This window comes from Sorex araneus, chromosome 3, assembly GCF_027595985.1.
Source record: "Sorex araneus isolate mSorAra2 chromosome 3, mSorAra2.pri, whole genome shotgun sequence".
Taxonomy (NCBI): Eukaryota; Metazoa; Chordata; class Mammalia; order Eulipotyphla; family Soricidae; genus Sorex; species Sorex araneus.
In genome coordinates, this window is record NC_073304.1 from 97,473,989 (window position 1) to 97,497,535 (window position 23,547).

General features: G+C 44.5%; 1 protein-coding gene across 1 annotated transcript in view; it reads right to left on the reverse strand.

The window, feature by feature from the left end:
• The window catches only part of TSPAN3 (tetraspanin 3), a 30,515-nt gene extending 16,336 nt beyond the window's left edge, over positions 1–14,179 (reverse strand). Inside the window, exon 1 of the mRNA XM_004611752.2 lies at positions 13,922–14,179. Within this exon, the coding sequence (XP_004611809.1) occupies positions 13,922–13,984 (63 nt within the window). The 5' untranslated portion in view covers positions 13,985–14,179. The remainder of the gene's footprint in view (positions 1–13,921) is intronic.
• Positions 14,180–23,547: the final 9,368 nt, after the last annotated feature.

Genomic DNA, 23,547 nt, shown 5'->3' on the forward strand with positions numbered 1-23,547 from the left:
GTTTCCCAAGTTCTCCAGCTTTCAACTGATTTCTTAAGCTTAGGCTTGGGCTTCATCAATTTGTTTTCCTGCACTGGGGATTAGAATCATTGTCATATCTAAAAAAGCTATATAAAGTTAAAAAAAGAAAAGAAGCCTCCTAGGGGGCCGGAGCGATAGCACAGCGGGTAGGGCATTTGCCTTGCACGCGGCTGACCCAGGTTCGATCCCTGGCATCCCATATGGTCCCCCAAGCACCGCTAGGAGTAATTCCTGAGTGCAAAACCTCTGAGCATCGCTGGGTGTGACCCAAAAAGAAAAAAAAAGCCTCCTAAAAAGCACATTAGAAATGACATCTGTACCTATATATTCATTGCAGCACAATAGCCAAAATCTGGAAACAACCCAAGTGCCCTAGAACAGATGACTGGTTAAAGAAACTTTGGTACATCTACACAATGGAATATGTAGCTGTTACGAGAGATGAAGTCATGAAATTTGCTTATAAATGGATAGACATAAAGAGTATCATGCTAAGTGAAATGAGTCAGAAAGAGAGGAACAAACACAGAAGAATAGCACTCATTTGTGGAGTATAAAACAACATCACATGAGGCTGACACCCAAGGGCCAGGGGGATTGCCCCATAGCTGGAATACTGCTTCATGAGCGGAGGGGAGAAGGAACATGGAATAGAGAAGGGATCATTAAGAAAATGATGGCTGGAGGAATCAGTCGGGATGGGGGATGCGTACTGCAAGTAGATAATGGACCAAACATGATGACTTCTCAGTGTCTGTGTTGCAAGCCAGTCACATGTAACTAAGTACCTGACCCATGTACTATCTCTCTGCTCCAGGACAAAAAATTAGGATTGGATAAATAACAATGAACTGAAATATTCCTCCTACCTTTTGGTCTCAGACTTCTGTTATCTGACACACTCCCTGAACAAGAGAAAACCATTATACACCCAAATATAATACACAAATACCATTTTCTTAACTCTGCCACTCACTTTGGAATTTCCTTTCTTCTTCATCTGGCTGGGAACATTTCTTTCTTTCTTTTTTTTTTTTTTGCTTTGTGGGTCACAGCCAGTGATGCTCAGGGGTCACTCCTGGCTCTGAACTCAGGAACTTTACCCAGCTTATTAAATTCCTAGTGGTGGGGCTGGAGCAATAGCACATCGGGTAGGGCATTTGCCTTGCACGTGGCCAACCCGGGTTCGATTCCCAGCATCCCATATGGTCCCCCGAGCACCGCCAGGAATAATTCCTAAGTGCATGAGCCGGGAGTAACCCCTGTGCATCGCCGGGTATGGCTCCCCCCCAAAAAAAATTCCTAGTGGCTGTCATATCTAGAATATGCTAGTTCATACATCCTGCATTTATAGCATTCACTCCCATCCAAAGGTCCTTTGACTTTACTAACACATTTTGAGGGAATATCATACAGGATGATGTCAGGGGAGAGGGAAAAGAGAAAAACAGCTTAATAGTTTGGGTTCATTAATTACTGAAATATGTGAACTATTTAAAACTATTACAAAATACTAGTTTTCTGCATATGTGTGGGGATATAAACATATACACATATACACTGCTAAACACTTTCAGTCCTCAGTTTGAGGGCTGAAAAAAAAATCCTAATATGAATCAAATTTTGTCCAGTTCATCTTCACTAATTATCTCTCTACCCTTGGGTGTCTCAAATTTTCTTAGTTAAAAAAAGAATATGTATTTCTTTTGAAAGGCTTAGATTAAGGAGCTAGAGAGATAGTACAGTAGTAGGGCGCTTGCCTAGCACATGACTGACCAGAGTTCAAACCCCGGCATTGCATATAGTCCCCAAGGAACACCAGGAGTAATCCCTGAGCGCAGAGTCAGGAGTAACCCCTGGGCATCACTGGGTGTGGCCCCCAAAACAAAAAGAAACAAACAAAAAAAGGCATAAATTAAAATAAATTTCACATCTGAGCTGCTGGTAAATGAAATTTCAGTCTATATTAATGAGAATGAAAACTGTTTACATGCTAAAAAATTAGTTTGAAGCAGAGAACACTGAAGAGCTACTTGCATTTTAAAAATAAAACAAGTCTTCAAACTAAGGAGATTCCTGAGACTCACACTTGAGTCCTATTTGGAAATGGGCCAACTGACATACTTCTAGTGCTGCCACTGCCTTCTCCCACATACCCACTCATCTGAACGTGAGATCATGAAGAGGCAAAAACAAACAAAAAACCCAACCAATCAACATGTAAAAAATGCAATGGGAAGCTGGAGATAGTACAGCAGGTAGGGTGCTTACCAGGCATGTGGCTAACTTGGGTTTGATCCCTAGCAAGAAAGATGGTGCCCCAAGTCCTGCCAGGAGTGATCCCTGAGTACAGAGCCAAGAGTAAGCCCTGAACACAGTTGGATGCACTGCCCCACCTCCTCACCCCCAAACACACAAATACAATGCAAGGCTAGTAGAAAATGTCATTTGTAAAATTGCCTCTTCTAACAGACTAAAAAATTTCTCTTCTTGGGGGCTAGAGCAATAGCACAGTGGGTAGGGCATTTGCCTTGCCAACGGCCGACCCAGGTTCGATCCCCAGCATTCCATATGGTACCCTGAGCACCGCCAGGAGTGACCCCTGTGCAACGCCAGCTGTGACCTAAAAAACAAACAAAAAATTTTCCCTTCTTAGCTGCAAACTCGTCAATATCCAACATCCATAGCAGAACTAAGAACACAAGGTAGTAGAGCTAATTTTTGAAAAGAGATTGCAGGAAGTAACATATTTCAGAAACTACACTGATTGCTAGCTTAAGACTATACATATATGTGTGTATATATATATATCTCACATATGTATATATATCATATATATGGGTATATATATATCAAATTACTCATAAGACTGAAACTTCTTTCTCAGTTGAGGACCCCTTCAAATCTGTCTTTTTGTATAGAATGCTTGTATCTGAAGTTGTTTAATAAGCAATTCTTGAAATTCTATCAGTTTCTCTAAAAATAGAGAATGGGTCTCCTAACAGTTGAAGTCCTGTAAACACCAAGAAACAAATGTTTTAATGACATCCAACCATCACTATGAAAAACAGATAAGAGTCTATGGGGAGGAAGATCATTAAAGAACTTCTGGGTTGAAGCAATAGTACAGCGGGTAGGGTGTTTGCCTTGCACGTGGCCAACCCGGGTTCGATTCCCAGCATCCCATATGGTCCTCTGAGCACCGCCAAGGGTGATTCCTGAGTGCAGAGCCAAGAGTAACACCTGTGCATTGCCAGATGTGACCCCAAAAAGAAAAAAAAAGAACTCCTAATTGGTAAGTGTAAGGATTTTGTATAGATGAAGTTATTGTTTTGTTGTTGTTTGTTTGCTCACTATACTATCACTCTGGCCTGACAGTAAGATTTTTAATATAGCAGTTGTGGCTATTAAAAAGGCTGAAAGGTGAGCTGGGTTAAATCCTTCTTTTGAAGGGTTATGATGGGATTGGGCACTATCAAAGGATCTAGACTTTGCCAGCAAAGCAGCTGGGGAGGTGGGGGGAGGTGCGACAGAGAAGGAGATGAAATGTAGAACTTGGAAGCAGCTGAACTGCTTTAGTCACTGCTGAGAAAATCTGAGCCTATAAGGAGGATTTGTGCCAGAACAGCATACTAAAAATATTCATCCTTTTTAGCAAGAAGTGAAGGGAAATTTAAGGGAAAGGCTGAGAGTTGAAACTACAGGAAAAATTAAGAATTTTTTTACCTTTTTAACAAGCTCATGTTCCAAAAGCAGTCACAAAATTTTGAGACTTGAGGAGAGCCAATGCTTTATCGTAACATAAGATGTTCCTCAAAACAACGGCAAGCTATTCTGTTTTACAATTTTAAATGTACAAGTTCCAGAAATATGATATTTTATTCTTTGACCTTCCCACCACATACATACAAATATGAAGTTCCCTGTAATATAAATATTTCATTCTGTGTGAGGTCATGAATTCAACCCCAAGAATCACGCAAAAAAATTTTTTTCCTCCTTATACAAGACTGGATTCCTAGTTTAAAAACTAGTGTTTTGTTTCTATACTTTTCAAATCTTGAGAAATAAACAGCTGATGGACCATTAAAATTCACAGTACAACTAAATTTTTTTTCTAAGAAAGAAGCAGTATGAAATCAAAGGAGACAAGTCAACCAGTGAAATATGCTATTGGAATGTGGCAATACTAAAAAGGATTTCAACTTGTTACAAGTCAGGAGATAAAACAGCTCTGTTGTAAAATGAGTGTCTATATGGAAATTTAGATCTGCAAAGATGGAAGCATTCCACCCACAGAACATTTGGGTGAAGATAAAGCAAAACCAGAAGTGATTTTCCAGAAGAGGTATAGAGAAGCCATGGATTCAAGTATAGAACTGGCAAGAATCAGAATGGTTTAAAGATGAGGGACCACCAGTTAAAAGCAGAGTGTCTGTCTGACAGGTTCTTCTTGTCTGTGTGAAATGCTCCTTTGTAGTGATTTCTGCCTCAAGAATCATTTGGTAAAACAGAAATGGCTAGAATGTTAGGAGAAATAAAGTTAAAAAAAAAAAACTGGGTAAAAACACCGCATACTTTAGTCTTTGTAAGAAAGCAGATGCAAAGCGGGTGGGGGGAGGAGTACCAGCAGAAATAATTTAATTCAAAGTTTCCTTTATAGTTACATGCTTTGTTTAAACTTAGTCTGATAGTACATTTTGCATCAAACACTACTTCTTTACCAAGCCCAGTGCATATTCTATGTACCTTTTTACTATTTTCCTATATTCTCAACTCCATCATCAAATTTAAAAAAAAGAGAATATTCTAACAATTTTAAATCCTCATTCAGAAATTAAAGTTACTCTTAATTTTTTTTGCAGCTAAAATAATTATCATTTAAAATCTAACTGGTTATTGACAAGGCAAACAGTATTTAAAAATGTGGAGGGTACAGAGAGAAGGTGAAGTATAAATATAGAATAACCTGTTATAAGATTGATAATTTCATACATGAGCCTCAGCATCTATTGCTTTTGTAGCATTCTACTTCTATAAATCTAATCAGGGGCTGAGGAAGATGGCTCAAAGGGCTGGAGTACAAACTTTGCAAGCAGTAACCCTGGGTTCAATCCACAGCACCACATGCATTTTCCCTCCAACCCCCAGCCCCCTCATCACCAAGAACTATCCCTGACACCCAAGGATAGTTGAGTGCTTGCCAGTTGTAACCCATAAACAAAAACAACGACAACAAAGAGAAAAACACAGAGAAACAAAAATTTCATATAGAAGGTAGGTTCATCAAGATGTAATTTTTTTTAAAACCCACTGGTTTTTTATAGTCCTATAAAATATTTTTCTTACAGTCCTAAAATATTTTGTTTGACTCAGATACCTGAATACAGACCTGAGAGTTCTAGGTTGTGTGTGTGTGTGTGTGGGGGGGGGGGAGGGACAAGGACAAAAAGGCTGTCGGGAAGTAACATGGGAACATAAGTGGAAGGACTTGAGCACATGGGTGATAACTTGAGTTACTTAGGGAAGGTAAGAGTATGCATGAAAATCATAACTGTCAATTACAAATAATGGGGCAGGTATGGGAGAGAAGAAACACTGGATCAGAGTAGGCACAAGGACAAGGTAGGGTCACTGGCACTTTGGTGGCAGAGAGCAGTATCTTTGTGTATCAATACCAGAATCTTAAATACTATTGTATTCCTGTCACTAAATTAAAACTGTTTGGGTCAACACGCACTGGTTGATATCTGGAGATATTCCTGGCTCTATGCATAGCAGTTGAGGTGTTAGGGGAGCCATATGTGGTGCTGAAGATGGAACTAGGGCCAGAGGGAGGTTAAGCAAATTCCTTACTTTCTGTACTCTTTCTCCAGTTCCAAAATTAATTGTCTCTGGATAATGGAAGTAGTGATGGTTGTTTTTTTAAGATACTTTGTAGTGTCTTCTTTAAAAAGTGACATAGTGGGCTAGAGAGGGAGTACAAGGATTAAGGTGCTTGCTTTACATGCAGCCTGCTCCAGTTCAGTTCCTGGCATGGCATATGGTGGCCTGTGCACCACCAGGAATGATCCCTGAGTACAGAGCCATAAGTGGCCCCCAAATTCAAACCAAATTAAACTAAAAGAAAATATAGGACCAGAGAGATACACACGGGTTAAAAACACTTGCCTTACATATGGCTGGCCTGGTTCTATCCCGAGCACTACACAGTTCCCCAAGCATTGCTGGGAGGCACCTGAGCACTAACAAGGCTGCCCAAGTATGTCCTGGCACCACAGGGCCCAAGCAGCACTGCAGCCTCAGGCCCTTGCATTGAACTACAGCCCAGTTGGCATTATCACAGGACCCTCCCCCCAAATAGGGTGTGACCCTGATATCAGTGCAACTTAAAAGAGGTCCAAGGAACCTCTGGTAAGCAAATGTGTGAGCCTCACAGTGACCCCTGGTGAATGCCACATTAATCTGTGTGCCTCAACTAACCATGTGATCATTGGCAAGCATGTATACAAGCACTGTAAAAAGAGCACAAACCTCAATAAGGCAAGAGTGTGTCCCTGTGTGGTCAAGTGAGTGAGCAAGTGGGTGAACTCCAGCTAGCACTAGAGTATATGTGCAACTCCCAGTCAGGGCATCATCAATAACAAAGGGAAGGGGTAGGAGATGGGGAAGGAAAGGAAAACAAGAATAAGATTTGCATAATCAGAAAGTCTAATATTTAAAATTGTATATAAAATTGAGACTTTTTCTCTCAAATTAATTCCTAACTCTGTCATTTCTTACCACATAAAACAGGTATATGTCTAAATCCCAAATTTAGGCTTCAAGTGTAGGTTCTTCAACTAATCTCCCCACGTTTCATTTTGGGGAGTCTATCTGGCTTTAACTCATTAGATTTTTCTTCTAAATATCTAACATAATTCTGATTATTTCAGTGCACATTATTTTCCTCCCCATAAGCAACACCTTTCAGTGAGACATGAAAAAACATTGTATCTTACATGAGTGATGTAATTTTGACAATAAGTTATTTTCTCATCATTAGCAATATAATTGGTATTATGTCATTATCCTCAAAGGATATTTAATTCCTTTAAACTGATATTTCAAAGATCATGCTCCTTCTGCCACCAGTATTCCCTGAGCACAGCATCAGGAACAGGTCCTGTGTAATGGCTGGTGTGGCCCCAAAACAAAAACCAAATCAAACAAAAAATGATCCAAAAACCAAAACTCAAGAATCATGCGCCTCAATTCTGCCCTATTTTCAATTTTTCTGTACTTGCTTTTTCTTTCTTTGGAGTTTTTGGGCCACAACCAGTCGTGCTCAGGGCTTGCTCCTGGCTCTGTGCTCAGCAGTCACTCTTGGGAGTGCTCAGGGATCCACACAGTGCCAGGGATCGAACCAGCACTGGCCATGTTTAAGGTAAGAGTTTTAAGTCCAGTACCATCTTTCCAGTCCCGTATTTGTTTTTTTCATAGTACTGTTTACACAACTATCAAAGCTGTCCTATTTAATCTAATTATACCTATCAACAGAAAGACCAAAAAGTTCAGGTGGTGATGAAATCAGATAAATCAATTGCTAGAGTCAAATTACTACAAAACCATGGAAATGAACTGTTTTCAGATGGCAGGGCTCCAGGGGTGTTCTGAAAAGCATAGAACAAATCATGCATTTTTCCTAAGATCTTCTGCCTCCATACACTATATACTGTACCAATAAAAAAGTCTAGTTATTCCTATTTGAAGGAGGTGCTTACACTTCTTTAAATATTATTTTGTCCACATAGAATTAAATATCAGAGAGGTCACTATAGACACCTTTTGAATAAGTATTTTTTAAAGTACATAAACACAAATTCTTTATTTTTTTGCTTTCTGGGTCACACCGGTGATACTCAGGGGTTACACCTGGCTCTGCACTCAGGTATTACTCCTGGCATGTTCGGGGGACCATATGGGATGCTGGGAATTGAACCCAGGTCGGCCATGTGCAAAGCAAATGCCCTACCCACTGTGCTATCGATCCGGCCCCACAAAATTTTTTTTACATCACTAGACTCTATCAAAATCCTAAGGATATTAAAGAGGGAAAGATAATATTTTTTATTTATCAATTTAATTTTCAATGGGAACCACATCTGTGGTGCTCAGCAGACTATGGGGATTGAACTGAAGGCTTATTGCATGAAAAACACACTAAGCTTTTTGAGCTATTGCTCCTAAAAATTATATAAGATTTGACACTGTCCATGAGTATATTTTGGAGTAGGGGAGGGAAAAGTACACCTAGAAACCAAATACAATAATTTTTATGATAATGATTTTGTATGATTTTTACCTATCTGCCTCTGTCTATAGTTTATATTACTTTTCTCAGTTGGTGTGGCCCACAAAGACTCTTGCTATGTACCATGACATGCTGACTGATAGCTTTTCTTCCAGGGAAAAAAATACCAGCTGAAGGTGTGTTTTTTTTTTTTTTTTTTTTTTTTTGCTTTTTGGGTAACACCCAGCGATGCACAGGAGTTACTCCTGGCTCATGCACTCAGGAATTACTCCTGGCAGTGCTCAGGGGACCATATGAGATGCTGGGATTCAAACCCAGGTCGGCCGTGTGCAAGGCAAACGCCCTACCTGCTGTGCTATCACTCCAGCCCCTGAAGGTGTGTTCTTATGACATAGTCTGTTAGAGCTGTTGTTTATGATACTACAAATACAGAAAAACAAGAAAAAAAATTCCAGGAGAACAAATGAAACTCCAGTTTAAAGGTATCATATTTTTAAGGCAAAAGTTAGGCTGTGGCAGAACACATTAAATATGTGAAAGGAGATTTGTGACAAGAAGTTTTCCTTGAAATATTCAATTTTATAAAAAACGCATTAAGGCATAGACACAAGCATATTCTTGCCTTAGTCCTGTAGGTTGTTTCCTTGTTTTATGCCTTGAATCTCCCCCATTCCCCAATTTTCCCCAACTCAACACAAAATTGGTTCCATCTTTATATTTCAGATTAAATTTCACCTCCTTGGAAAAGAGTTCTTTGCTAACCTAAAGTAGCTACTCAATAACTCTTATCATCTCTCCATTTTCATTCTTTGCAGAACACACCACAGTCTGAATATTTTTTCTTGCTTTCATTTATTTTGGGAGGTACTAGGGGGCGGCCCCTGCCTCACAATATACTCCAGGATTAAACATGGATCAGCTGCTTATAAGGCATATAAGCATATAAGCCCTCTACTCTCTCACTCTATTTTCCCTCACTTTTACTAGTTTGTCTTGCTCTGCCAGCTGTAAAATATACAGGAACATATATTTTCCAAGATATTTTTCATCAGCTTATCAATATTAGCAAAGTAGGTGCTCAAGTATTTGCTATATTGTCTACCTAGTATGATGTGAAAATTTGTTTTTTTTTTTTAAGATGCCATCTCTTAAATGTTATATGACTTTCAATTACCATCTGTATTTACTGTACAGGGTATGTCACATGAAGATGCAACATTCTGAAATTGTTTTAAAAGTGTTTATAAGATATCTGACTTTCTTGTGGTACTTCCTACTCCATAGGTGTTTTAGTGTTACTATCACCTCCAAAAAAATCCCCACTGTGTTTGTGATGAAAAAACAACAGCCTAAATAAAAGTGTCAGATTATAAATTCTACAAGCATGGACAAAGCTTTTTCTTATAGACCCTATAGTGCCTCAGACATGATAAAAAGCAAAATAAGTAGTGGTCTGATTTTTCTCATAGTATAGAAAAACTAAAAGTAATTTACATAACATGGGATTTGATTAATCTCTCAATTAACATACGAGACTGAAAATCCTAAACATTTCAAAGTACTTATATAAATGTATTTTAGATTAGCAGCCTGGGTCAGGTCAAATGATCTACCAATTATGAATCCTCTATGACACCTAGCACAAAGGTAGTTTACAGAAGAGGCTAGTGAAGACTGTTCCACTAGTCTTGAAAAAGGTAGTCATACTTCAAACATTCCTAACCAGGGCCTGGAGCGAGAGTACACTGGGTAAAATCATTTGTCTTTCAATTAGCTGACCCAGGTTCATTCCTATATGGACCACCAAGCTGTGCCAGAAGTGACCCCTGAGTACAGAGCCAGGAGTAATCCCTGAGCACCATCAGGTGTGACCCCAAACAAAACCAAAACATTCTTTTTTTTTTTTTCCTTTTTGGGTCACACCCAGCGATGCTCAGGGGTTACTCCTGGCTTTGCACTCAGGAATTACCCCTGGCAGTGCTTGGGGGACTATATGGGATGCCGGGGATTGAACTCGGGTCGGCCGTGTGCAAGGCAAACACTCTACCCGCTGTGCTATTGCTCCGGTCCGCAACCAAAACATTCTTAACCATCTCCTATAAAATACAGAAGTCTACCACTCATATACTTGCCATTCTAATTTTAAAAAGACAGATGTCTAAGTTTTATATCCTTGTTTAATATTATGGGATATCAAACTAAAGTTCTATTTCGATAACCTCCAGGTTTTTAGTTTGGGTCCCTCCACAGTTACACCCTTCAATTATGCTTTCCTACATAACCTAACCCCTAGTCTCATCACCCCATATGGGATCATATCTGTCATATTGAGGAGTACAAAATCTGGCAATAGTAAGAGGATTCTAAATGAGCAACCTCCAAAAATTACTTCAACACAACCTTGGAATGAATCCAGGAAGTTGCTGGCAGCACTTGGCTTGTGTTGGTTTCTCAGGTGAAAAGGGGTCTCAAGTGGAAAAGGTTTAAGCAGTCCTGACCTAGACCAAGTCAGGGTTAACAATTTTGGCCATAAACTCATTTGGTATAAAGCCTTAGTATTTCTGCTGTTTAGTACATATCTATTTCAACCACACAACTTACTGAACAACTACCAAGTGAAGTAGGGTATCAAGATACAAAAAGGTGTAGTTTAAAGACCTTCTAAACCAATTAAACTTTAACACTTATCAACAGACAATATCACTGACAGTGAGGAGCAGTCCAATGAAACAGAGTTGGTGTTCATTAAAGTTGCATAAGGAAACCTAGATAAACATTTGCTATGTTTTATGTAAGAACATTTCTATTTCTATTCTTTTCATTTCTATTTCTACTTGTTCACTGAGACATCACAAAGAGGATGAGACCACTGTATAAAAATATATTAGAATGCACTACAAAGTACCAGGGTAAACAGGATTCTTGTTGTTATTGTTTCAGGGCCACACCCCGAAATACTCCAGGGGTTACTCCTGACTCTGCGCTCAGGAATTTCCCTGGCAGTGCTGAGGATCCATATGGAGTGCCAGGGGTCCAACCTTGGTTGGCCGTATGAAAGGCCCTAGCAGCTTAGGCCCCAGAGACCTAATCTTTTAAGGAGACAAGTTAGATATTGTGGTTTAAATGGTATACAGGTTCTAAACAATGTTAAAATCAGTATGCCTTAGAAAAAGTACCTCTAACCTACCCAAACAGTTCCTTCCCCTTTCTAATTTTGTGTGTGACTACAGATGGTAGGAGGTGGGGGAAGGAAGGGGAAAAGGAGATGGGGAGGAGAGATTAATGAGGTCGTAGGGAACAGTGCCAGACCTGGCAGTGCTCAAGGTCTGAAAACTCCACCTCTGACAGCAAAACATGTACTCAGCCCAGTGAACTCCCTTTATGAACCTCCAAATCTTAAATTGTACTTTGCACTAACACCACAGGCTTACTGTAGAAATCAGGGTTTGAACTAAGGATCTGTGTCATACTATGGATGTGCTACCAACCCCAGACCTTTCTAAAATAACTATAATAATATTCCCTACCAGATAGGGGTAAAAGTGAGCTTACCACAGTCCTAAAGTGGTAAGCATCCAAGTGTGAGCTATCATTTCCCATGTCATCAAATCCCAATGGTTCAGCCCTATTTGGTCTGAGACACATCTAATCATTAGTTAGGCTGCACTTAACCTGCCCTCTGCAAGTATTTCCCACTGCCTATCGCTAAACTTCCTTGTTATGGCTCACAAAACTTTTACTACTTCAGTGGTTTCCAGTCACTTTACACCTATGGACTCTGGTCTGAGTTTGAAAACCACTGTACTATCCTATTAGTCCAGGAAAAAAAGATGTTTTATAACCCAGTGTGTGTTTAGTCTGACAATAAGAAGCTGTTCTTTTTAAAAAGCACAACTGAAGTGCAATGTACATATAAAGACACAATTTCCAAAGACTCATGAACAATAAACTTAGTTGTATCTGGAAGGAATAAAAAATATAATCCAAGAGAAATGGCTCCCGTCTTTCCAATATTTCATCACATTGCCTAGAATTCACCTGACAGCTGGTCTGTTACTCTTCAAACCCAAATCACTGGCCGGTAAAAATCACAAGCATGATCAAGGGCACAGAGCTGCAACTTGGCCCAAGCATCGTATGATTTAAGAGTGCTTCTCTCATGGGGGGAAGGCGGGGCGGAAATATTAAAGGGACTTACAGGATGAAGACACAAGGCTCGAACTGGGAAAGAAACCATGGCAATCCCAAAATCAGGTGAGTCACTCAGAACACTACCGGGCAGGACGCTTCCCACCACACGTAAACAGCCTAAGAGAATTGAGGGCAATGCGTGTGTCCCCAAGTACCTTCTTCCATATAAACCACCCTTTCTGGCTCCAGCAGACGCTGGGGGCGTCAGAAAGGCTGGATTCTGTACACTGGGGGGCGGGGGGTAGAGAAAGAGAGAGGGGCTGAAAGGGGGAGAGGAAGAGAGAGAGGGAGGGGAGAGAGGGGGACAGAGAGAGACAGACAGACAGAGAGAGGTGTCCAGGCGCAGGCAGTGAAATATGCAAGAACTGTCCCAGCGGGCTGGGGACAGGAGCAGGTCACCGAGACGGAGAGATGACCGCCCACAGAGGGAGGAAGGTGGGGCCGCTGCTTCCAAGTTCCGTTTGTCTGGAAAATACTTCAGGGCCGGGGCGCAGGTGGGGGGGGGGGGGAAGCATGGCCGGGGCTTATCCGGGTGCAAGGCCCGGCCCAGAGCAACGCTCTTCTGCTGAGGGGCGTGTCCGCGGCCACTCGCGGGCCACCTAGCACGGGACGCGAACGCATCACTTTCCCCACACTGTCACCGCCCCCCTGGGACTACCCACCCCAGGCCCTCAAGAGCTCGGTTTTCGGGTCCCAGGATGATGTGGCACCTCTAGTCGCCACCTTTCCGAGTTCTGGGCCGCTGGCCAGCCGGGCCGGGGAGTTCGGTCGGACGGACGGACACACGGACACACGGACACACACACACACACACACACACAGAGCCTCTCTGTCTCTCTCTCATACGCACACATACACACACAGTCGCAAGTCTCTCACACACATTCGCTAGTCACACCCCCCCCACACACAGCCGCGAGTCTCACACTCATACACACACACAGCCGCCTCTCACACACACGCACACAAAGCCGCGCGGCTCACATTCTCTCACACACTCGCGCACACGCACAGCCAGCCGCGAGCCCGGGCCTCCGCCCCGCATACCGCGCCGATGCCTCAGCCCGTGCCCCGGGCGCGCAGGGCCCGCGGCCGCCCGCGCCGACGCGACCCCCCTTCCCGCGGCCCGAGCCGGCGGGGCAGCCTCCGCGGGGGGCTCGGCCTCTCGGCGGCGCGCGGCCTCGGGCCCCGAGCCAGGCGGCGCGGGCTGCGGGCCCCAGAGCCCAGGCCGCCCCCCCCACCGCCTCCGCCCCGCGTCTCGCTGCCCTCCACGGCCCCGGGCCTCCGCCGGGCCTCGCCGCCCCCCGCACGGAGCCCGTCGGCCCGCCCCGCCCCCACCCGCTCGGGGCGCCTCGGGGGAAGCCTCACCCCACACTCGCCCAGCCCGCGGGGCCTCGGCGCCCGCCCGCCGCTCACCCAGAAGATGAGGTTGAGGAACACCAGCACGGTCTTGGAGGAGGTGATGCCGCACTGGCCCATGGCGCCGGCGGCCCGCTCGGGCCCTGCGCGGCCAGCCGAAGCGCTCCCCGAGCCCGGCGGCAATGGCGGCGGCGCCTCCCCGCTGGGAACAGCTCGGCCTGACGGCGCCCACCGCAGCCCCCGGCGGCGTCGCGCAGCCGCGGCCCGGGTGACAACCTCTCTCCTCCGCGCAGACGCCGCAGTCCCCTCAGGGCCCGGGAGACGCGCCCTGGCAACCGAGGCCCGCCCCCACTGCGCCCCGCCAGCCAATTGCCGCCGCGGACGCGGCGACGAGGCCACGCCTCTTTAAAGGAATGGGAGCCTCGGCACCTCGTCTTGGCCTCTGGCCGCCCTTGGACGCAGATGACTCACCAGGGGAGGCTCTGGAGGACCTCACTCTCCCTTTAAGCGACATTTACGCTGTCGGCTTTGGAGATGACGAAGAGCCCGCAAAATTGTCTTTCTTTCCTTAGGAAGGTCGGAGGCTACCAAGCTGCATGGAGATTTTTCCAGGTCTAGGTGATGCTAGGCCTGGGTGAGACTAACCATCGTTGTTAGGGGGAAGCGCAGTGAACATCCTCACAAACTGATGGAGAATTTAGTGTCAGGCGCTAGGCTGCCTCTGCGAAGAGTCATCGGAAAGGACAAAGGCGGAGACATGTTTGTGTGGGTCTGTGGTTGGGGACTGGATAACACGGCGAATCTGTCCCAGGATGGAGATGGAACAAACGTTTGGACCAAGATTCAGAACGATGCAGGAACATCTTTTTACTTTGCAACATTTTACACTCTTCCTTCAACGTTGAATAGTTCCTGGTAGCCAACACTGAGAGTTTACCCCTCTTTATGGTTTTTAGCTTATTTAACTCCCCTCACAGCCTAAATGGAAGATACTATGAATGTTCACCTTCTTTTACTGATGGTAAAAGAGACTTAAAAGATGGACAAAGCTGGGTCTGAGCAATAGTACGGCAAGTTGGGTGCTTGCCTGGCATTCGGAGGACCCAAGTTCAATCCCTGGCACCCTGGATGGTCCCATGAGCCCAGTAGGAGTGATCGCTAAGCACAGAGCCAGGAATAAACCTGAGCACCTCCCAGTGGGCCCCACAATGGACAAGGGGCTGGAGGCATAGTACAGCAGGAAAGAGGGTTTGCTTTGCACATAGTGGATCGTGGTTTGGTCTCCAGCACCACATAGAGTGCCCGGAGCAGGGATCTCTGAGTGCAGAGCCAGGAATAGCCCTGCATAGTGATTGGTACAGCCTTCACGCTCCCCCCAACCTCCATCCCTCAAAAAACAAATCTATTCAGAGGCAGGTGGTCTATAGGTGTTCTAGTGCAGAAAGCCAAATTCTCAGTCACCCTCCAAAGCACTTCTGGTTACTGTCTTTCCTAGCTTTACACCCCACCCCCTGCATTCCCATCCTCCGCATTTCCCCTGTGATGGGGCCTCTTAAAGATGCCCATGCATTGGGCCAGGGATGTGGCTCAGTGGTAAGCAAAGACTTGGGTTTGACCAGGCGCCACACAAATGGGTTGAAGCCCATTTGTCCTTAATCTCCTTGTTCTCAAGCAGTGCCCTGAACTCATCCTCTTTCCAAGCCGTCTTGTCCGACCTTCCTTCCATTCCTGAGGTTGGCAGCTGGCAACCTCTGGAGGCCTGTACTGGCTCTTTACGCTTTCTGCAAGGCCACTCTGAACCTCACTGTCTGGGCGGTGGGTACTTTTGTGAGACTCACACATGCCACTTTCCTGCAGCTCACATTCAGGGAGATAAGGCCAAGGGGAATGAACCACCAGCAAGGATAACAAAGGACTTCAGATATAGAGGAAGCTTTTGGTTAGAGAGGGTAGCAGAAAGTCCTCTCTCTATGTGAGAAGGGAAGACTGGGAGGAAGCAGGTGTGTGTGGGGCAGGTGGGAGGGGGTACTGGGGAACCAGCAGGAAAGCCTGACTGGAGCATGCTCAGCAGGAGACCTGAAGCCACGTGGAGGGAACAACAGCCTAGCTTTGAGCAGGCTGGTAATGCAAGTGTATAGTCCTGAGTTCAAATCCCTGGAGTCCCACATGCAACTGAGATCCTGTCAGTCCTTGTGTCTGTGATCCCCAGTTCCACAATGATTTTTCATCACTCCACAGCCAGCTGTGGGAACACTACCAAGATGGCTGGGCTACCAACCATAACCATAACCATAACCATAACCATAACCACACAACCATAACATGTGCACCTTACCGAAAGGCAGCTTCTGGCAAAGCACCACAGCAAGAGGGGTCAGTGATCACCGAGTGACTGAGTGTGAGAGCACCATAGTCTGATGAGGGGCCCTCGATGAGCACCACTGCCAGGCATTGCAACTGCAGCAACTCTTAAAGCAACAACAAAGGGAAGGGCAATGCAATCAATAAAGCCTTTTTCAAAGTACAGCCCCCACTTGCTAGCTGACCTTAGGAGGGGGCAGTGAGGTCTGCGTTGTCGAGACTTGAGTGAGTGGGCTCCCGGGCAGCTGGCAGAGCATAGCCTGGCCCGGGGGTGCTCCACAGACATTCACCTGTCACATCTCTCCCCTGACGGCCACGGCAGCCTGTCTGATCCTCCCTTCTATGCCTCCCTGGCTGGCTGCTCCTCCTCCATGCCCTGATGTTTCCCAGGGCTCCGACTGAGGCTCTTGGATGTTTTCCAACCCATCCAGAAGCCATTTCCCCCAGTGGCACACATGATATATCAGGTCCCAACTCTTGTGCCAGACCAATACTGGGAGCTGGGGGGTAGCTATGAGGGGATTAGCCCTGGGCTGAGGCCCCAGGGAGGTCACAGAGCTTCAGCTACCTCTTTCTACAACTATTGATTTCACAGCAGTGGGAATAAGTGATGTAAACAAGAGGGCAGGTGGAATGGACAGCAGGGATCTTAACCTTCTGTGGTCACTCACACTCCAGCTCAGCATGTTTCGACTGTAACTCCATATGGGTAGCACCCTCATATTCTTACTTAGGCTGAGACCTGATGCCAGGCACCCCACTCTGCCTCACTGACCTCCTCCACCCACAGGGAGACTCCTTCCTGGAAAAGTAAACTTCCTGGATTCCCGGCATTCAAAATTCTTGCCCCAGTCTCAATAGTCCCATTCTACCCACATTGCAAACTTGTGCTTATAGGAAAAAATGCAAACAAAGGGCTAAGGTTTCTCCACCAGAAAAACAGCTCCACTATGTGTCCTGTAAACTGTCCTGTACATTGTAAGTTGTAAACTCACCTTGGCACACCTATCTGAGGTGTAGGGGGGGCCGGGGTTGGGGGCGACTGGGGGAGAGTGCTTAGGAATAGAATAATAGTATGCTTATTATGGTCTGATTATTATCAGTTATTATCCTAACAGAATGATTCTAAAATAAAGCGCTGGCACAAAGACATTTCAAGGGCCTGCTCTTAGAATGCACTCTCATCCACAAAATGACTTTTACCAAAATGAAAGCAAATTCCCCTCCCCACCCGCCCATTTTAAAAATCAAAGTAGACCTATCTGGGGAAAGGCTCAAAAGGGAGGAGCCCTTTGCCTGGCCTGAGTCTGTTCCTGGTACCAAACGCTTCTGTCTCCCCACCCTTAATCTTGGTTTGACCTGGCTAGGCTTGCACAGGCACTCCTGAGAGCAAGATCTCTCTCTCTCTCTCTCTCTCTCTCTCTCTCTCTCTTTCTCTCTCTCTCCTCTCCCACTCCCTCTCCTTTCTCTCTTCTCTCTCTCCCTCTCTCTACCCCTCTTTCTCCCTTCTCTCTCCCTCTTCTCTCTCCTCTCCTCTCTCCCTTCTCCCTCTCCCCTCTCCTTTCTCTCCTCTCTCTCCCCGCTCTCTCCCTCCTTTCTCCATCCTCCCTCTCCTCTCTTCTCTCTTCTCTCTCCTTTCCTCTCTCCCTCCTCCCTCACCTCTCTCCCCTCTCCTCTCTTCTCTCTCTCTTTCATCTCTCCCCTCTCCTCTCTTCTCTCTCTCTTTCATCTCTCCTCTCTCATCTCTCTCCTCTCTCTCTCTCTCCTCTCTTTCTCTCATTCTTCCCCTACCCCTTACCTCACTCCTGCTTAACACTTCCAGCTTTTCTAAAAATGGTAGAAATACCTAATGCTCATAATCATAAATTTGTTTCTGGTCTGGTTCACTGGAGTCAGTTTCTATTATAATCAAGAATCTTGGGGCTGGAGTGATAGCACAGCGGGTAGGGCATTTGCCTTTCACACGGTCGACTCGGGTTCAATTCCCAGCATCCCATATGGTCCCCTGAGCACTGCCAGGAGTAATTCCTGAGTGCAGAGCCAGGAGTAACCCCTGTACATCGCCAGGTGTGACCCAAAAAAAAGCAAAAAAAAAAAAAAAGAATCTTGATGGCACAATCAGTGCTGACGTGGATTTAAGAAGAAAAACCTCTCATTCATTGTTGGTGGGAATGCTGACTGATCCAGCCTTTTGAGAAAACAATATGGACATTCCTTCAAAAACTAGAAATTGAGCTCCCATATGACCCAGCAATACCACTTTTGGGAATATATCCTGGGGATACAAAAAAGCACAGTAGAAATGACATTGCATTTGTATGTTTATTGCAGCACTGTTCACAATAGCCAGAATCTGGAAACAACCCAAGTGCCCAAGAACAGATGACTGGTTAAAGAAACTATGGTACATTTACACAATGGAATACTATGTAGCTGTTAGAAAAGATGAAGTCATGAACTTTGCTTATAAGTGGTTGGACATGGAGAGTATCATGCTAAGTGAAATGAGTCAGAAAAAGAGGGACAGACATAGAATGACTACTCTCATTTGTGCAATATTAACATAATATGAGACTAACACCTTAGGACAGTAGAGACAAGGGCCAGGAGGATCGCTTTCCAGTTTGGAAGCCTGCCTTCCAAACTGGGGGAAAAGGCAGCTGGGATGGAGAAGCAATCACTAAGTTAATGATGGTTGCAGGGATTGCTCAGGATGGGAGATATGTGCTGAAAGTAGACCAAGGACCAAATATGATGGCCTCTCAGTATGTGCATTGCTAACCATAATGCCCCAAGGTAGAGAGAGTAAGAAGTAAGGTGTCTTCCACAGAGGTAGGGGTGGGATGGGGTGATGGTGGTGGGAGGGATACTGGGAACATTGGTGGTGGAAAATGTGCACTGGTGGAGGAATGGGTGTTCGGTCATTGATGACTAAAACTTGATCATAAAAGTTTTGTAACTGTATCTCACAGTGATTAAATTAAATTTTTTATTTAATTTTATTTATTTATTTTTCCTTTTTTTTTTTTTTTGAGTCACACCCAGGAATGCACAGGAGTTGCTCCTGGCTTTGCACTCAGGAATTATTCCTGGCAGTGCTCAGGGGACCACATGAGAAGCTGGGAATTGAACTCGGGTCGGCTGTGTGCAAGGCAAATGCCCTACCTGCTGTACTATCGCTCCAGCCCCACAATTAAACTTTTTTAAAAAAAGAATCTTGATAGATATAATAGTCAATACAGAAAAATTGGACAAGTCCCCAAAATAGACATAATTCTAAAATAAAATATTGATTAAAAAGACTTTTAAAACAACAATTCATCCCAAAGAAGATAATCCCATCAAGAGATCTGTTTTCTCTCTATATGTTTATATGTATATGAATAAGCAATAATAAAGTAATACTTTATAATTTCTCTTCAGAATAGTATATTTGAGATTTCAGATGGAATTACTGGAATTCAGAAGACACATCACATGCTACAACAAAAAATATCACAGTAAACGCAAAAGAAATTGCCTCAAAGGGTTTTGTTAAACTTGTGTATAAGGAAGATTCCTCAAATCGAATAAGCAGAGATTCAGTGTATTACTGACATTTTAGTTGTAAAGAATTATGTATATAAAATATATATTGCTGCAAGGATCTCATAACTGTTTTCTATTTTATGCTGTTCATTGACATGCTCCTCTAAGTCTAATAAAATATTCTCCAGTCCTGTCTCTTGGAGATTGCAAGAACCTCACAATTTTATAAACAGCAGATAATGGAGGATATAAGAAGCCTGTAGGGCCCAGTGACTTGGCCTCAATTCCCCCGTGCTACAGGCAGCATTTCAAGTATGAGAGTTGGCACAGAATAGAGTTCTAAATGAGATCATGTGAGCAGGTCCCAGTGTATCCTCACGGAACGTTGACCCTCATGTGGAAAAGTATGCCAACTACTCTGGTAAAAATTCTTAACATATTCTATTTTATTTACTAATTTAGATAACCAAATCATGCAAAGATTGGGTTTTTGGGCTTTTTTTTTTGGCTACCATTCTAAATTATATGAATAATCATTTAAATGTCTAACATTACAAACAGAACTTGATGTGTTTTGCTGAGCAAAATAACCCAGAGGCAGAAGAGCAAATACAGACTAACTTCTCTGTGGCACATAGAGAAATAAATTAAGGGTACGAACAGCATCAATTGATAATAAACTTTGACTGCTGGAATACAGACTTGAGCATGCCAGGCCAGGGGTGAGGGGACCAGATAAGTTGACTGGAGGGAACAGTGAACATCTGAGTGGGTGGTGCTAAGGGAGGTAACGGTCTAATCTGCACCAAAATTGCAACTTTGCTGGAGAGATTGTGCAGTGGGTAAGGTGCTTGCCTTGCATTCCAGAAATCAGGGTTAGGTCCACAATGCCCTGCGAGTAGTGATCCCAAAGCAAGAGCCAGGAGTAAGCCCTGAACACCACCAGGTGTGATGACATATTCATTGCAGAAAAATTGAGACTACCAGGGCTGGAGACATAGTACAGTGGGTAGGGTGTTTGCCTTGCATGTAGCAAACCTAGGTTGGTTCCCCAGCATCCCATATAGCATCCTAACACCACCAGGAGTGATTCCTGAATGAAGAGCCAGGAGTAAGGCCTGAGCATGTGTGAGTGTGGCCACAAAAACAAAAAAGAAAAGTTGAAAATACCAAAATGACTGCTGAATAATTTGATATGTCCTTAAAATATTTTCTCTGCTTTTTTGTTTTGCTTTGGAGCCACACCCAGCAATGCTCAGGGCTTACTCCTGGCTCTGCACTTAGGAATTATTCCTGGTAGTGCTCAGGGGACCATATGGGATGCCAGGGATCAAACTCAGGTCGGCCGTGTGCAAGGCAAACACCCGACCATCTGTACGGCCTCTCTGCATTTTTACATGATGCCGATAACCTTGATTATTCTAAATGTTTATGCATTGTTAATGGAGAAACTTTAATAGTTCCCAGATAAGAGATGACATGAAGAGGTGCCGGGGGTACATATGGATAATATCCTCCATTCACACAGCCTTGTGCTCAATACCAATTAAAGCCCTTAATGGAGTCAGAGCTTTAAAGATGCAGAAAATCATTATGCAAGTCTCTTGGCAGTAAAGACAAGGATTATGCCGCCCTTTCCAACCCTGCGTCTACTGACAAAAATACAGAAGGCTTTTTGTGCGCTTGTTTTCCTGGGACAGAATTCCAAGCTCTTTAAAAGTTTGTTCATCATTAGTCGAAACATAATAGGAATCATTATTGTTTTTGGTGCCACCAGACATGACAAACCCACACTGTGGGACAAATGATGTAGCTGAAGACATTTTTCCAGGAACTAGGAAAGAAACAGAATGAAACAGCTCATGAGCCAGTGGAGGCTGCAAAGGCTGTGTGTCCCGGGACCAGCAGTGAAGGTGACTCAGCTCTTGTCCCTTAGTGGTTTTTTTGAACAGACAGAAGCTACTTTATGCTATTTTTATTAGTGGGGAGGTCACACCTGGAGATACTTGCGAGCTATTCCTTGAGGCCAACTCCAGGCTCTGTGCTTGGGGGTCGCTTCAGGCAGTGCTCAGGGGACCACGTGGTATCAGGGATCAGAGTCTGTTACTTGCAAAATCTCTGCTCAGCCCGCTAAGTCCCACGTCCTTAAGTGACCCTGAATTTGCTGGTTCTGTTTTCTTATCAGCAAGATAAAGAATGATATTTCCTAACAGTTTCTTACATATTTTTGCAATTCTCTTCCAAATGGAAAAGGATAGTGCTTGTATCATGGGCGGTACTCTGAGAAGTGAATAAATATAGTGGCCCGCTTTGCTGGCCTACAGATTCCACATGTCAGAGTTTCACTGCATCAGAAGGGAAAGAGAGATAGAGAGGGAGAGAGGGAGAGAGAGAGACAGAGACAGAGACAGGCAGGCAGACAGGCAGACAGACAGACAGATACACAGACAGAGACAGAGACAGAGAGAGAGAGGGGGAGGGAGAGAGGACAAGGTGGGTAGGGCATATTCAGAAACATTGCTAAAATCTATTATACATTCAATTTAGCTATTGTTTATTTTCCTAATTCATTCCTTCCTGGATTTTATCATCTGCTTTTACTTTAGCCTTGTTTTTGTTTATGCTCTAGCTTCTTGGCCCATCGAGATTCAGAGTCCTTTTCTGTTCCCACTGCTGGCCTCTTCCACTCTTGGACCTAGTGCAGTATGTGGGGACCACCACACACCAAACCCTTGCACATATCCAGCCCAGGGTGGTTCCCAAGCACCCCCATATGGTCTTGTCACTGCTCCTCCCCATGCCAGCACAGAGCCACTTAGCTAAGCACTAAGCATAGTTGGGCATGCCCCCCAAACCAAGAATCAATAAATAAAGGTCAGGGCTGGAGTGATTCTATAGCGGGTCAACCTGGGTCTGATTCCCTGCACTCCCTATGGTTCCCCGAGACTGCCAGGATTGATTCCTGAGCACAGAGCCGTGAGTAAACTATGAGCACCAGGAGGTATGGTACCCAAACCAAAACAATAATAAAGTAAATAAAGGCTGACAAATTTTTCTCCCCATGATTCCTTTTCACCCGAGAAAAAATGTTTTGTGAGAGTCTTTTAAGTGGTACTCAGGGGCTTAGGGGCCAGCCTCTGTCATATTCAGGCAACCGTCGAGCAGTCCCATGAGAGGGCCTGAGGATGCAGAGCTGCTTGGACCCTGTGGTGCCAGGAGCCCATCAAGAAATTTTATTCAACTTTGAGTTGCATAAAATAGGTACCCAAGCCTGAAAGCTGTTGCAATAGACTACTACAAGGAGGCAGGAGGCCTGGGTGCCATCTGCCACTCTATTTGCCCTTGAGTGTCTTTTTTTTTCTTTTTGGGTCACACCCGGCGACGCACAGGTCACTCCTGGCTCATGCACTCAAGAATTACTCCTGGCGGTGCTCGGGGGACCATATAGGATGCTGGAAATCGAACCCGAGTCAGCCACATGCAAGGCAAATGCCCTACCCGCTGTACCAATGCTCCAGCCCCTTGAGTGTCACTCTTAAGCATTACTGGGGGTAAGGACCCCAGGAATTGAGCTTGGAGTAGCCTCTGAACACTGCTAGGCGTGGACACCCAAATAAATAAGTAGAAATGGTGTATAAATCAAACATTTGTTGATATAAATGGCTTGGGAGATAGTATGGGGGTTAAGGCTCATACTTTTATAATAGCTGGTCCTGGTTCAACCCCTGACAGCATATAGTCCTCTGGCATGTTGGGATGGCCTGGGTGGTCCTGGCACTGCAGGGGGCCTTGCA